Raw genomic sequence first — 16,316 nt, forward strand, 5'->3', positions numbered from 1 at the left:
TCTCACTGAACCTGGATCTCACCAGTCCGGCCAGCAAACCCAAGGGGCCTCATGTCTCTGTCTCCCAGCATTTGGATTACAGGTATATATCACAGCACCTGGGCTTTTAAAGGGGCCCTAGGGATCCAAACTCAGTTCTTCATACTTTCATGACAAACACTTGGCCAGTTAAGCCATCTCCCCAGTCCCTGTTTTTGTTTTTGCTTGTTTGGTGTAGACAAGATCTCCTGTAACCCAAGGCTGTTGCCCCATTCAATTGACCTTCCTCAGCCTTCCGATACTGGGATTACAAGTAGGGACCATCACACATAGAGGTAAATATACTTTTAAAATGTAAAATAAGACGAAGAGAAATACAAGATTTACAGAGAAGCATGCACACACACACACACACACACACACACACTTTTCTGGGACTGAGTATGGAATCATGACCTTGTATAGGTAAGACAAGTGCTCTACCAGCTGATCTACAATCCCAGTCCCTCATTCATAGCTCTACTCACATCTTCTTGGATGGAAACTGGGACCAAGCTCTTGGCAGATGAGATAGCAGAGAAGGGCTTTACTAAGGGACTTGGCAGAAAAAGAACAAATTGAGCGTCCCCGACTTGGTGTATGGAAGTTTTAATCCCAGGCCCCTCATAACTCATAATGTGACTATGTTTGTAACTTAAGTAATTAAGATGTGATCATTAATCCATACTGGTCTGTAATCCAGTGTCCTTTATTTTCTGAGACAAGAGTTTCTCTGTGTAGCCCTAGCTGTCCTAGAACTCACTCTGTAGTCCAGGCTGGCCTCAAATTCACAAAGATTTGCCTACCTCTGCCTCCTGAGTGCTGGGATTAAAGGCATGAGCGACCACTGTCTTGCATTGGTGTTCTTTTAAAAAAAAATTATGACATCACTTTATTTGTGTGCGCATAACATGTAGAATAGGTTTTCTTCTATTGTGTGGGTCCCTGGGACTAAGCTGAGGTTGTCAGCCCTGGAGACAAGTGCTTTACCCAGAGTCATCCTACCAGTTCTATGACTGGTGTCCTTGTAAGAAAGAGAAACTTGGAGCTAGTGAGATGGCTGCACAGTTAAGAGCCCTTGCTGCTTTTGTGGAGAACTGGTGCTCAGTTCCTGGCACCCATATCAGGTAGCTCATAGTCAACTGTAACCAGCTCCAGGAGATCGAATGTCTCCCAAGCCCCTGGAGTCACCTTTCCACATGTGCACAGACACATCCCAAGACACATATCCACACATAGATATAAATAAAATGAGTCTTCAGAAAGGAAGGAGGTAAAGGGATAGGAGGAGGAGTGAGGGACCTTGGAACACAGATGCTGGGGAGGGGGAGACTCCAGGAGAAGATCGCCATCTACAGCCCAAGAAGAAACATCTCAAGAGGAACCGCCCATATTTCTAGTGGCTATAACCTCTAGGGGAAAAACTGCTGTTTAGGTACCCAGTCTGATACTTTGCTCTATCAGCCTTAGGAAGCAAATGCAGCCTCAGGGAGAGCTGCTTACCCATGGTTGGCCTTGGTAAACATTCGGAGGATTCGGCTTGAAGGTAACCATAGAGAGTCAAAACAGACGTGAGCAGCTACAGGAAAGCGCCCTTCACAATGACAAAGAACATTGAGCCTCCCTGACCAAGGTTTCTACAAGGCCGGAACAGTCAACAAAGCCTCAGGATAGTTAGGCTCAATTAGAGAATCCCTACAAACTCTCCACAGGGAGTAAAAGTCAAAAGGCACTTCCTACAAATGTAGGGTGTGTGATGCACTCAGATATTAGCAAGTGTTAAATAAGATTAAGTCGTTTCTTCTTAGTATCTGGTGAGGGATCAAAAATAGGAACTCATTCTTTCCACTCAAAGTATGTAGGACAAGGAGGCAGAGAGGCAGGTTGATCACACATACACACACACACACACACACACACACACACACACACACACAAACACACACACAGAGAGAGATATGCTTACAGTTATTTATTATTATGCTATAATTTTTATTTACTTTAACCTTTTAAATTTTTGTGCATATGGGTATTTTGTCTGCATCTATGTCTGTGTGCCTGATGCCTGCAGAGACCAGAACAGGGCATTGGATCCTCTGGAACTACAGTTACAGACAGCTGAGAGCTACCATGTGGGCGTTAGGAATTAAACCTGGGCCCTCTGGGAACACAGTCAATGCTCTTAATTGCTGAGCCATCTCTCTGGCCCCTGTGTCATAAATTTTGAGAATGGTATTTCATAAGCAATATTCTGACTTCCGAAAGCACTGAACTAACCACCATCCTCAGTAGAGGTGTTAAAGCAGACACGATTCTAAACCGAGCTATTCAGTAACGAGAGAGTTCGCTGTGGGGAGGGGACAAAACCAGGTTAAGATGACCCCTCACCAAGAGCAGAGCTCTCTCTCCTAGCTTTTCAAAAGAGATAATTCCCACTTTTGTTTTTGTAAGCCACATACCTCAGCTAAGAGAGTCTTGTTTTTTACCACCAAGCTGGTCAGGTCAGGATGGACAGGGTGGGCTGCCTTTTTGTTGTGTATGATTGGGTTCCTGGTCGGAACCACTTCAAGAGGTGGACCAAAACAAGCCTACAAAGAGAAACTGCCAGTTAATTAACTAAATATGTATCCTGAGAATCAAAACCCACAAAACCACACAAATGCTCACAATAAGTAGTTGCAAACAGGACTCAGCTTCAAGATATTTATTCTGAGATGCCATCCTAGCCAACCAAACCATTTCCAGGCAAACAGCAAGTATCACACTGACCTGTTTTATCTTCTTCTAAACTGAATACTTCCTACCTATCAATGGTTTCTACTAGCAGGAAGCAAATGCAGCCCATCTGAATCGTGTGCTGTGATCCCTGAGAGTACAGGAATCAAGACCGGGTACATAAAATGTCTGGAGACATTTCCATGTGTATCTAATAACTCTAGAGTGGGCAGGAGGGATGGCTAAGTGGGCAAGCATGAGATCAGGAGTTCAGATGCCAGCAGCCCTATAAAAAGCAAATCATGGTCCTATGCAGGCCCGTAGATTGCACTGGGCAGGCCAGGGTGGAGACAGGAGGATTTCTGAGGCTTGGTGGTACCAGTTTAGACAGGAAAAAAACTACAGGCTACAAGTTCAAGGAGTGACTCTGCTTCAGAGGAATAGAGTAGTAGGGGATAAAGGTGGAGGACACCCAACACACTCTCTGACCTGCAAGCATGTTCACACATGCACACAAATGTCCACATGTGTACATATGCCACACACCCCCAAATGCATAAACAAGCAAAAATTTTAAAAGTAGGCTCAGGAGAGATGACTGAACAGTTTAGGGTACATGTAGCTCTTGGAGAAGACCTGGGTTCAATGCCCAGCACCCATATAGCAACTCACAACCATCCAGGTGGTCAAATGTCCTCTTGGGACCTCCCAGGGCATCAGGCATGCCCATGATGCGGATGTATGCAGAAAGGGAAAACAATCGTGTACATAAAATAAACCTAAAATGAACGAGAAAGGTGGTTTCTAGGGGCTAGAGAGATGTTAAGAGCACTTGCTGTTCTTCCAGAGGACACACAGTTGGATAGTTCACAACCACCTGTAATTCTAGTTCAAGAGATTTTACTTCCTCCTTTGGCCTCTGAGGGCACCTAAACTCATATGCACAAAATGCACACACACATATATTTTACACTTATATATAAAATAAACTCTTTTTTTCTTTAAAAAAAAAAAAGCAGTTTCTAAAAAGAAAAGAAAAAAAAGGTAGCTATTAGAGAACCAGGCATGGTGGCATATGCCTGTGATCCTGGCACTCAGGGGACAGAAAAAGTAGGGTGAGCCAACCACTCATGCATACATTTTCATAGTCCCCTTTCCTTTTTTCTTTTTGGTGTGTATATGTGTGTGTGTGTTTGTGAGTGTGTGTGAACGTATGTGTGAGTTTGTTACTGTGTGTGAGAGTGTATGTTACTGTGTGTGTAGTGTATGTATGTTAGTGTGTGAATGTATGTGTGTGCATGTGTGTGAGTGTATGTTAGTGTGTGAGTGTGTGTGCATGTGTGTGTATGTGTTTGTGAGTATGTGTAAGTGTATGTTAGTGTGTATATGTATGTTAGTGTGTGACTGTGTTTGCATGTGCATGAGTGTATGTCAGTGTGTGAGTATGTGTAAGTGTATGTTAGTGTGTGTATCTGTGTGTTTCCTTAGGTGCTGTCTGCCTTGGTTTCCGAGATGTCTCTCACTGGCTCTTTGCTAGATGGGATGACCCTGCATCTGCTTCTGTAGTGCTGGAATCACAGGTACATTTGGCTGGGCCTGTGGGTTTCTTGTGGATGCCAGAAGCTGATCTCTGGTCCTAATGTTTATGATATGAGCAGTTTACCAAGTGAGCTACCTCTCCAGCCTCCCACACTTTCTTATCTCGGCAGCTGGGGTGGCAGATAAAGTAGAGACAGTTCATATTGTTCATACTTAGCTGGAAACACACTTTCAAATTTACAGTAGTACATAAAATAAGTGTTTCCAATAAATGTATAGGTAGGTAGACAGATAGGTAGACTGACCAATAGATAAAAATTTAAAAATAATATAAGTGAGAGAGGACTGTTGTGATGGCCTATCTGTCATCCTAGCACTAGGGAAACTGAGGATATAAAGTGTAAAGCTTGCCTGACTACATAGTGTCAGGTCAATCTTGTATACAGTCTCAAAGAATCAAAGAGCTAGATACGGGTCTCAGTTCTAGATACACCTGCAGTTCTAGAACCCTGGAGACTGATGTAGGAAGAGACATGAATGTGAGGCTGGCCTGGGCTATAGGGTGAGATGATGTCTCAAAAAGCAAGCAAAAAACAAAAAAGAGGGATATCATTTAGCCTCTTTCTTTTTTTACTTTTTAAAAAAGATTTATTTATTTATTTTATGTATTTGATTACACTGTCACTATCTTCAAACACACCAGAAAAGGGCATCAGATCCCATTATAGTTGGTTGTGAGATAGCTTGCTATTGCTGGGAATTGAACTCAGGACCTCTGGAAGAACAGTCAGTGCTCTTAACCACTGAGTTATCTCTCTAGTTCCTCCCACTCCCAAACAAACCTTTGTTTTTGTGTGTGTGATTGATCGTGTACCTGAACTTGGATGTGGTGGTCAGAGAACAACTTTTGGGACTTGGTTCTCTCTGCCTACCTTGCGGGTCTCAGGAATCAAACTTGGGTCATTAGGCTTTTGCACTGAACACCTTTACCTGCTGAGCTCTGTCAACAGACCCCTGAATTTATCTTTTGTATCATTTTCTAGCAAAGAAGTGATAAATACACCAGTAAGTAGGCAATCAGAGGCAAACTTTCCCTTTCTTAGACTAGCTCTCAATGGTACATAAATAGTATCTTACTTCTGAAAATGGGGACAAAATACCAGAGTCCAACTCACCACTGGGACACTTTCCAGAGCTGATAGATGTGACAGGTGCCTGGCTTCTGGTGGCTTAGCCTCACAGGCCTCTTTGGTTTGGCTATTAGCAAGCCTCCCTGGATCCGAGTGACTTACAGGCTGGAGTGGCCTTGACATACTGGAGACACAGGAAGCATACAACAGATCCACCAGTGGTGACCCACGGTGCCTCTAAGGAAAGTTTCTGTATAGAGTTCAGGAAGAGAGGTTGAGGTCTCTCAGGCCAACAGCAAAGACTTCCAGAAAGTTCTAGAAGTGTCTCAAGTGCTTAGGCCTCAGAAAGAGCTGCCCGCTGAATTTGTCTCTTGGAGACAATGTGGACCTAGTTTCTAAAGAGAGTGTAAAATAGTTGAAGTGTCATTAGAAATATATGAATATATTTTTTCTAAAATATTTTATATATATTATATTATACATTTAATTATATATTTCTAATATATAAGTGTTTATATATAAATACACACATTATATATATATGTGTGTGTATATATATATTTATGTTAGCTCTTGATATATATCTGAGTCATAGCTTTATGACCTGTGAATTTTTCTCATTTAAAAGTTTTTGGCCTGTCATAGATGTTAACTACAGCACTTAAGAAACAATCAAACCACAAATGCAGATTGATAATTTCATACACCAGTTTACAGAGCTCTTTATGACCCAGAAGAAAGTATCAATGCAACCCCATGTTACCTTTCTTTAAGTGTTAAGGTCAAAACCAAGGTCCTTGAGTGCTAATGTTACTGGAGGTCCAGATCTGGGCTGGCTGTTTCCAACTTCTCCTTTTAAATATTTATTTCCTTTATATTTCTATGTGTGTGCCTGAGTGTCTGTGTATGTGCATGAGCCTTCAGTGATCAGAAGAGGTCCTGGAATTGGAGTTACCAGTAGTTGTGAACAGCCATGTGTGTGCTAAAAATCAAACCTGGGTCTTCTCTTAAAGAGGCCAGTGTCCTTCATCACTGAGCCATCTCTCCAGGGCCTGGTTCTCAGGTGGTTGGTGTCTTACTCCAAGCACTAAAGTAAGCACACTCGGATTCATAAAGAAGCAAGGAAGCAGAGCAATAGCGCAGACCAGAAGAGACAGACCAGCGCAGACACTAGAGCAGCAGGCCACTCAAGGAAGGCTATTCAGGGGCCCTGATTATAATTTCAGGCTTTCTTTTATGGAGGTTTAAGAGAAAATAAAAGGCCAATGAGAGGACCCAGTTATGCTGCTTGTCGCCACACCCCTAACACCTGAATTTTGATTCCTAGGACTAACCTGATAGGAGAAACTGAACACACACACACACACACACACACACAAACACTCATACACCTCCCGCTAATCATCTTCTGATCACCATTGCACACCATGGTAAGTGCACATGAACACACACATAATTAAAAAATTTTAGATGGAAGCTGAGTTCTATTTAACATTGTTTAAGGTTACAGCTTTAAGGTTCTACAAGTCTAAAAAACCCCACCTTCATACTCTCTCTGTGTCTTACTTTCTTACACATAAGATACAATTTACTATTGTTCAATTAGTGAAAGAACAAAACATAATTTTTCTTTTACCATAATACGATCAAGAGAATATCCCAATCCAAGATCAATTCCCAGGAGACCCCCTAGTGAGTGGGCATCCTGTACAATTTGCCAGTAGAATGTTTGCACGTCATGGAAACCGTTGCTAGGTGAACGCATCACAGACAGCAAGGAAGGCAGAGACATCTCAGGATCAGTTACACTGCGGTTAGTTTCCTAACCAAGGAAGTAAAAGCACAAGTACTTTTAACCAAATATTAGTGAACATTAAAAAAAGGAAAAAAAAAAAACAACAACAAGAAGCAAACAAAAATGTTTAAGAAAGTAAACCTATCCACGTGAATGAACAAATACTATCAAACATGAAAATCCTGTTCGGAGGCTTTTGTGAAGGTCTTAGGATAGATCAAATAATTACACTGAATATATATAAATATATATATATATGTATCACATATTATCATATCTTTATTTATATAAAACTTCTGGTTAGTAACAAAGTGCTGTTCCGACAGGGAGACCGCAAGAGGGTGACGCGTCCACTCAGCCTGGATGAGGGAGGCAAACCGCTCCCCTTCAGCCCTCAGCTCGCCCTGCGCTCGCGACGGCGGGGGGGGGGGGGGGGGGGGGGGGGGGGGGCGCCTGTGTCTGGCAGAGCCGGTGTGAGAAGAGACAACACTTCCCTGCCGCCAGGATAATCCAAGAGTTTTGCCCGGACCTTTGAGTACACATAGGGATAGTGAGGAGCCCGGCGAAAAGCACAGACTATGGCGCTGAAACGGATTAATAAGGAATTTAGTGATTTGGCCCGTGACCCTCCAGCACAGTGTTCTGCAGGTCCAGTTGGAGATGACATGTTTCATTGGCAAGCCACAATTACGGGACCTAATGACAGCCCATATCAAGGTGGTGTATGCTTTTTGACAATTCACTTTCCTACAGACTACCCCTTCAAACCACCCAAGGTTGCGTTTACAACAAGAATTTATTATCCAAATATTAACAGTAATGGCAGCATTTGTCTCGATATTATAAGATCACAGTGGTCTCCTGCTTTAACTATTTCTAAAGTTCTTTTATCCATATGTTCACTGCTATGTGATCCAAACCCAGATGACCCCCTAGTGCCAGAGATTGCACGGATCTATAAAACAGACAGAGACAAGTACAACAGTGTATCTCGGGAATGGATTCAGAAGTATGCCATGTGATGCTACCTTAAAGTCAGAGTAACCTGCATTATAGCTGGAATAAACGTTAAATTACTGTTCCTTTTTTGATTTTCTTATCCGGCTGCTCCCCTATCAGACCTCATCTTTTTTAATTTTATTTCTTGTTTACCTCCCTCCATTCATTCACATGCTCATCTGAGAAGACAAGTTCTTCCAGCTTTGGACAATAACTGCTTTTAGAAACTGTAAAGTAGTTACAAAAGAACAGTTGCCCAAGATTCAGAAATTTTTTAAAAACTGGAGCATGTGTATTATGTGGCCAATGTCTTCACTCTAACTTGGTTATGAGACTAAACCAGTCCTCACTGCTCTAACGTGCTGAAGAAGCCATCTGAGGGGGGTGGTGGATGCTCTGCTGTCACAGCGAAGGAAGCATTATTCTAGCAGCATCCACTCTTGTCTAACCTTCCACTGTTACAGATTTGAGGTTACATGATATACTTTGTGCTTATAACTAATGTGGCTGGAGAATTGGTATTGAATTGTAGCATCAGCAGAACAGAAAATGTGATGTATTTTATGCATGTCAATAAAGGAATGACCTGTTCTTGTTCTACAGAGAATGGAAAAAAAAAAAAAAAAAAAAACTTCTGATCCCTAAGAGGATAGAAATGACTATTCCATCTATTATTTCTAAGGAAAAGATGATTTGTTTCAAAACTGAAATTCTTATTCTAGAAAAATTCGTTTATAGCAGAAGTTTGTCCCGTGTGTGTGTGTGTGTGTGTGTGTGTGTGTGTTTATTCTTGATGTCAAAATAGCTAAGAATATACTTCAAATAGCCAAGAATACTGATAGCCTGACCTCAGTCTAGGGTCTGAGCCTTTGCATAATATTTTTGAATCTATAAGGCCATTCAAATGTAAATTTAGGGCTGAAAATTACTGTCCACTGTCTTTATTTAGTTATGTGCAATAAATGCTAAACAGAAAAGGCTGGGCTGTGGGGGTATAGGCCTTAAATCCAAGCACATACACACACATAAACATACACAAACACACACACATAAATGATAGCAGGGTCTCACTTATGTAGCTTGGGCTAGTCTAGAACTCCCTGGCCTTGAACTCACAGAGATCCCCTAGCCTCTGTCTTCCAACTGCTGGGATTAAAGGTTTGTGCCACTATGGTACATTTAAATTTTTGATAGATATTATAAAATTGAAAATGGAGCCTGGGAAATATAATATACAGCATTGATAGCAACCTCCATTATTAGCATTTAAATATTTTGTCTTTCTAGTGTCAGGAAAATGGTTGTGGTTTTTTTTTTTTTTTTCCGTACTCGTTTGCCCTGTCCTCGGGGTTTCACAGGCTTGCCTTTCTTTTTATGAAGTACATTCTCGTTTGCTTTCTGAGGCAGCAGGCTTTATGTTTTTTCTCTCATATGTTAGACTCTCCTTTTCTTTCTATTTTCTTTCCCTAGTTTGTCATCTCCTGAAATGCTTTTTTCTTTTTTTAAAGATTTGTGTAAAGAGGGCTAGAGAGGTGGCTTAGTGGTTACGAACATTGGCTCCCCTGAGAACCTGGATTCCACTCAGAGCATGTGTATAGGATTGACTCTGGACCATCTAAGTAATTCCAGTTCCATGGACTCTGACAAACCCTTCTGGCCTCCTGGAGCAAACTGTACACAGATATACAGGCAATGAAACACCCATGCACATAAAATAAAAGTCAACAAAATTTTAAAAAATGTGTGTGTGAAAGATCTCATATGGGGGCTTGAGGAGACACTGGGATGAATTATTGATTGTCTAATGGACAGACAGACATAGACAACAGGAGTTCAGACCCCAGAACCAGAGATGAAACTTCATGGTGGCGACTCTGGGAATCAGGGCTCTCTTCTTATACCGTACTGAGGATAGATACAAGCACGAGCCTGCAGCCTGACCCTCTGATTCCCAGGCAGGAGGCAGAGGAGGTGGGAAGCTGGATGTGTAGCCCACTCATACGCGCTTGGATGTAAACTCACTCCTGCCGCCTGGAAGTTTTAGCTGGAGACTCACAGACAGTGTCTCAGTAGTACACTAGTGGGTGACTGAGACAGAGGTAGAGCTGCTGTGTGGTATTGTAGCCTGCGCAGCAGCTGGATTCTAACGTTACATTCTTACTGTGTCTGTGTGTATGCCCCAAATCTTCACCTGGAGGTCAAAGGATAATTTCCAGGAACACTTCTCTCTTTCCACCCTGTTTCGAGGCAGTCTTCCATTGTTTCTGGGGTGTCCAGCTTCTATGTGCTTCCCTCGTTTCTGCCCTTGTCTCACAGGAGGAACACTGGGTTACTGCACCCTGCTCTTCACATTGGGTCTGGCTGTCAGGCTTGCATGGCATGAGTTTGTACCCACGGGCCATCTCCTCTGCCCATCTTCTGGACTTCTAAACATCGCAATGTTCTAGGGACTGGATGTCCAAGAGGCATCTAAGAACATTTTAATTGAATCGATTCTCTTTGAGAGTCTTATCCCCCAATATGATCCTTTCATCAAACAGGTTAAAATGGCAATTCTACCTGCCTGGTTGCTCAGCCCAAGTTTTTACTTTCTCTCTCTCACTCCAAGCCCCTTGCTGAGTCCGGTTTCTCTCAGATCAGAAGCCCAGAGGAACTTCTCTTACCACACTTGTAAGTATGGCACTTAGACTGAGGTTTGGAACAGCGGCTGTGTTTGCCTAGCACCTGTGTTGTGTGCATTTCAACTTTCCAGTGTAAACAGAAAAAAAAATCACTAAAATATCATTTTCTCATCTCCTTCTGATATGAGCGCCTATCCTTTTAACAAGTAAGTGTGTATGTGTGTGTGTGTGTGTGTGTGTGTGTGTCTGTGTGTATGTGTGTTCCTAGATTTTCCTTTTTGTTTTTCAAGAAAAGGTTTCTCTGTGAAACCCTGAAGTCCAGGCTGGCCTTAAACTCAAGAGTGCACTGCTATGCCAGGCTGGGGTGGACTGAAAAAGAAAGTCCTTCAAGGCTCAGATAGTTGGATACTTTGTTTCCCAGTTAGGGGAAGATGAGGAAGTGTGACATTGTTGAAGGAGGTATGTCACTGGGAGAAGGCTTTGAGGTTTTAAAGCCTTTTGCCTTTCCCTGTGCATTCTCTGTTTCCTGGTAGGGGTCTGAGATGAGAGCTCATAACTGATGCTCTGCCATGTCTGCCCGCTGCCATGCTTTTTGTTATGGTGAAGGACCATTTGAAACCATAAGCCCTGTACTGGCTGGTTTTGTGTCAACTTGACACAAGCTGAAGTTATCACAGAGAAAGGAGCCTCAGTTGGAAAAATGCCTTCATGAAATCCAGCTGTAAGGCATTTTCTCAACTAGTGATCAAGTTGCGAGGGCCCAGCCCATTGTGGGTGGTGCCATTCCTGGGCTGGTAGACCTGAGTTCTATAAGAAAGCAGGCTGAGCAAGCCAGGGGAAGCAAGCCAGTAAGTAACATTCCTCCATGGCCTCTGTATCAGCTCCTGCTTCCTGACCTGCTTGAGTTCCAGTCCTGACTTCCTCTGGTGATGAACAGCAATGTGGAAGTATAAGCTGAATAAACCCTTTCCTCCCCAACTTGCTTCTTGGTCATGATGTTTGTGCAGGAATAGATACCCTGACTAAGACAAGCCCCAAATTAAATCTATGAATTGCTTTGGTCCTAGTGTTTTACCACAGTAACAAAAAGCGTTACTAATTCACTGGCTCATCTGACTTTTTTTTTTTTAATAGCATGTTTTTGATCTAGGGGTGTCACTTAGCAATCGGTGTAGCATTTGCCCAGCAGGTACAAGATCTTGGCTTTTGTCCCTAGCACAAAAAGTAAATAATAGCATGGCTATTTTTTCATCTCTAAAATTAAATATTTAATTACTGTTCATATCCTCCATCAGAATATAATTCACTGTGATGCTGGGAGCATTTGGAGCAGAATTGTTGGCTGTTAAACAATTACTTGCTCGATGAATGAATTATACAGGTTACACAAAGCTACTGTAGCTGAAAATCAGTCTTCTTAGCCGGCAGAGTCAATAAACTTATGAGGCATCAAGGTTTGGGGCCTAACCTACTTATAGCTTTAGGCCTTGGGTTTATGGGTTTAAGACCATTTCCCTACCTGTTAAATGAGGCTTGAACCTCTTCTTCACCAACAAGATAGTTAGTAAAAGTCTTTGAAATGCAATATACAACAGAAACACTGCAATTTATGGGACCATTTTCTTGCATTTAAAATTTTTTATTGCATGTGTTTGTGTATGTATAGTTTGTGTGTAGGAGCCCTGAATGTCAGAGGAGGGGACTGGGTTACCTGGAACTGGAGTTACTAGGTGGTTATTATCTGTTATGTGGGTGCTGGGAGCCAAGCCTGGGTCTTCTTCAAAAGCAGCAAAATGCTCTTAACCATTGAGCCATCTCTCCAGGCAGAGGATCACTTGACCTGAATCCTGCTCCCTACACACTGCTGGAGTCCCATGCTCCTGCTCTGAGGCCCCTCTTAGCTGCTGGCTGAGCCTGCCTGTGGGCTTCAACCCTGGGAGTATAGCAGTTTCGATTTGAGTTATGGGAGGCTGAGTTGTATAGTTCAATGATGGCAAACTTGTCTCGCTATGCCAAGGCTGTGGATTGATCTTCCCTACTGTTACTAGAATTGAGAGTCAGACCCTGGACTCTGACAACCCAATAAACCAGGCTAGCCACCGTCCTTAATAAGCCAATTAAACAAGTAATGGTAAGATACGGAGAAAGGAGATGTATTCAATATGGCCACATTGGCAAGAGGGACAAAGAGAAGTCTTATCTTCTGAGTCCTAATATGAAACTAAGGTTTAAGTAGAGAGTCGGACTTAGACAGAGCTGAACAGTGAAGGTCGAGGTGTGGTCCTGTCCATCACAGTCTAAGTTACAGTCCTGCAAGGTGATCTCTGAAATCTCTTTTCCGGAAACACATTTCTACTCTGGCTGACACAAAGCAGCTTCTCTCCCACAAGATACCAGAAAGAAATTCAATTCCCTGGGGTGCTTTCTCTGCAGATGGCTAACCAGAGGGACACATTTGCCTCGTTAGGAGAGCCTCACTTTTGCTAGAGCGTTATAGAGAGACAAAGTTATCCCAGGTGCCACCCCCCCCACACACACACTTTGAAAGCTCGGGGCTATGACAACGTGGAAAGCCGCAACGCCCGCTCCAGGTCAGTAGCCGTAATTAGCCTAAGGCTTCCAAGCTCCTGCCTGGAGATCCAAAATCACACCACTTTGCAGGACTCTGTTGCAGCAACCTAGGTCACACGAGCTTGCTCAGACTGGCCCCAGTTCTGCCCGGGTTCCGTCCAGACTCCGCCTAGACCCCGCCCCCACCGCGCCCCCTACACACTAGCTCTGATTGGCTAAAAGCAAAGCGGGAAGATCCCGGCCCATCAGAGGCGGGCTCCACACAGGCTCTTTCCACAGCCAGTCACAGCTGCTAGCCAGTCTTTGGTGACAGTCTTCTTGCTGCCTGGGCCCACCAGCTCCCGCAGACTTTCCTAGGCTTCTGCTGTCAGCGGGTCACGACGTCATTCCGGGTCGCCTGCGCACCTTCACTGCTGGGAGCGCGACGCAGGCGCACTGGCTGAATTTTCCCCGGAGGCCCTGAGCACGTGGGTTGTGCTGTCCGGCGCGCGCGTGGAGGGTCTGGGACCTGATTTTTGCTGGTGTTCATCGTGGGTGGCAGACTAGCAAAGGCCATGGCACCAGCGGGAATCCTGAACGGGAAAGTGGTCTCCGCGTAAGTACTTGCCACTGCTGATAGTGGTGGTGGGCTCAGAGCAGGGCGTGTGGATTCCCAGGCATCCCGACTCTGCAGGAGAGGTGCTTAGATGGGCTTTGGGGGAAGAGGGGACATCGATACGGCCCCTAGAATCTGAAGACTGGTTTCCCGAAGCCTGAGAAACACATGCCCGGCCCAATGTGCAATTGCAATAACTGCCTGGGGTGGCTGCATTCCTGTTTTGGCGGCAAGTCTGGACCTGACTTGCTCTCAAAAGTGTAGCTGCTGGCATCATCCTGCCTAGACATGGGCTGCCTGGGGAGTCCAAATTCAGAAACTCAGCATAACCGCTCGTCTTGCAATTTGGTGGTGATTCGATTATGGCAAGATATGACCCGGGTTTGTTTGTTTTCTGACACAGGCTGTCCTGGAACTCACTCTAGCCCATACTGGCCTTGAACTCACAGAGACCCCTTCCTGCCTCTGCCTCCCAAGTGCTGGGATCAATTGCATGTGACACCTGGCCTAGAGGGTTTCCTCTAATTCAACGCATTCCTCATTACACCAAATGCTGTCTTTTACTTTCTCTTTGATTCCGGCCATGCTTCACTTCCAAAGTATCGCACACTGTAAGGCAAGCTCTACCCTCTAACATCCACCTATCCGTCCCGGCACTAAAGTTATTTCTTAGTTTGGTTCTTGTGCGCTGACTCTATTCCCTATTCTATTTGACCACCTGTTCTGGCCCTGCAGATCTAAATGCTTAACTAGTGGAAATGTCTGCCAGGTGTCCTCTCAGAAAGTGGCACTCTTTGGCTTTTTTTTTGGGAGAGAGGGCTGGGAATTGAGCTGAGCGGGAAGTGTGTTTAACCCCTGGGCTGCATTCCTTGCTTTTTGTTTAGGGAGTGAGTGTTTGGGAATGCTGAGGAGGGAGGGAGGGAGGGAGGGAGGGAGGGAGAGAGAGAGAGAGAGAGAGAGAGAGAGAGAGAGAGTATGGTGGTTTTTTTTTTTTTTTTTTTTTTTTTTTTTGTGACCTTACCAAAGGGTGCATTTACAACATTAGGTATCACTGGTTATTTATTAACTGCTGTGGCTGACAGTAATAGTTCAGTAAACTTTTGACTCGGTCAGAATAAGCTTTGAGAGAATGATGAAGCCTACCCCAGAGTAAAGTGATCCTTTGTTGAAGTTTGGGGGGAAAAGAGGAGAAATATAAATTAAATGATGAATCTTACAGTAAGGCAAGGAAGAACTCCAGATTTTTGGACTAGAAATCTTTTTGTTTGTTTGTTTTATTTATTATATATAAGTACACTGTCGCTGTCTTCAGACACACCAGAAGAAGGCATCATATCTCATTACAGATGGCTGTGAGCCACCATGTAGTTTCTGGGATTTGAACTCAGGACCTTTGGAAGAGCAGTCAGTGCTCTTAACACTGAGCCATCTCTCCGGCTTCTGGACTAAACATCATAATACATATGAGTGCTTTTTTTTCTTTGTTTTTTTTTTTTATCTTTTTATTTTTTAAACACTGGGTCTTAGGTAACCCAGGCTCGACTCAAACTCAAATGTAGCTGAGCCTGGCTTTGAATCACTGATTCAGTGCTTACTCCTGAGGGCTGAAGTCACAGGTCTGTACCACTACTCAGACTTTTGTTTCTCTGTGTAGCCCTGGCTATCCTAGAACTTACCCTGTAGACCAGACTGGCCTCAAAGAGATCTACCTGCCTCTGCCTCCTGGGTGCTGGGATTAAAGACATATATCAATATGCCTGCTTTTTTTTCTTTCTTAATGTGGAGGCTGGAGAGGCGGCTCAGGGATTAAGAGAGCATATCTTATTCTTTCAGATAACTCAGTTCAGTTCCTAGCAACCTGTTCAGACCATTCACAACTGCCTGTAACTCCAGCTCCAAGGGAAAGATGCCTTCTGGGTACCCATGTACAGCCATGGCACACACATGCACATAATTAATACTTTTTTTAAAAAAAAACACCTTGTATATATTCTATTTAAGGTTGTCCACATATTATGGAGTGCATATAGGTAGTAAATGTATATGGTTACTGTAGTGAAGTAAATACATGGGTGGTTACCTCTTATGCACAATCCTGGATGCAGTATCCTTGATTCCCCATAGTCTCTGTTCCACCCTGGAGCTCCCGACTTGTTACTCTTCCATCTCCTACTTTGTATTCTTTGGGGCTTCATCTGGTTTCTATCCCTGCCCTGTTTTATTTCTAGCTGTGTGCTTGGGTTTAACTTTCTATAAATGCAATTATGTAGCATTTTTCTTGCAGTGTCAGGGTTGTTTCCTTAAGGATAGTGTCCTATGGTTCTGTCCATGTG

General features: G+C 43.6%; 3 protein-coding genes across 3 annotated transcripts in view; 2 read left to right on the top strand and 1 right to left on the bottom strand.

Annotated features, from left to right (window-relative positions):
• LOC308423428 (uncharacterized protein) overlaps positions 1–5,585 on the bottom strand; it is a gene marked incomplete at both ends in the record, with an annotated part of 34,607 nt that extends 29,022 nt beyond the window's left edge. The window contains 2 exons of the mRNA XM_080920123.1: positions 2,478–2,606; positions 5,448–5,585. Of these exons, the coding sequence (XP_080776249.1) occupies positions 2,478–2,606; positions 5,448–5,585 (267 nt within the window). The remainder of the gene's footprint in view (positions 1–2,477; positions 2,607–5,447) is intronic.
• Positions 5,586–7,522: 1,937 nt separating this feature from the next.
• LOC308420343 (ubiquitin-conjugating enzyme E2 D3-like) lies at positions 7,523–8,425 on the top strand. Its single transcript, XM_080916323.1, has one exon. It carries the CDS (start codon positions 7,776–7,778, stop codon positions 8,217–8,219), a length of 444 nt encoding a protein of 147 aa, XP_080772449.1. The 5' UTR covers positions 7,523–7,775; the 3' UTR covers positions 8,220–8,425.
• Positions 8,426–13,789: 5,364 nt separating this feature from the next.
• MTHFD1 (methylenetetrahydrofolate dehydrogenase, cyclohydrolase and formyltetrahydrofolate synthetase 1) overlaps positions 13,790–16,316 on the top strand; it is a 66,769-nt gene continuing 64,242 nt past the window's right edge. Inside the window, exon 1 of the mRNA XM_080918787.1 lies at positions 13,790–13,983. Within this exon, the coding sequence (XP_080774913.1) occupies positions 13,943–13,983 (41 nt within the window). The 5' untranslated portion in view covers positions 13,790–13,942. The remainder of the gene's footprint in view (positions 13,984–16,316) is intronic.

The sequence above is a fragment of the Micromys minutus genome, assembly GCF_963924665.1.
Source record: "Micromys minutus genome assembly, chromosome: 1".
NCBI lineage: Eukaryota > Metazoa > Chordata > Mammalia > Rodentia > Muridae > Micromys > Micromys minutus.

What these genes read in the sequence shown, in the direction of transcription:
- LOC308420343 (XM_080916323.1), top strand. Translation starts at nt 7,776, where the DNA reads ATGGCGCTGAAACGGATTAATAAGGAATTTAGTGATTTGGCCCGTGAC.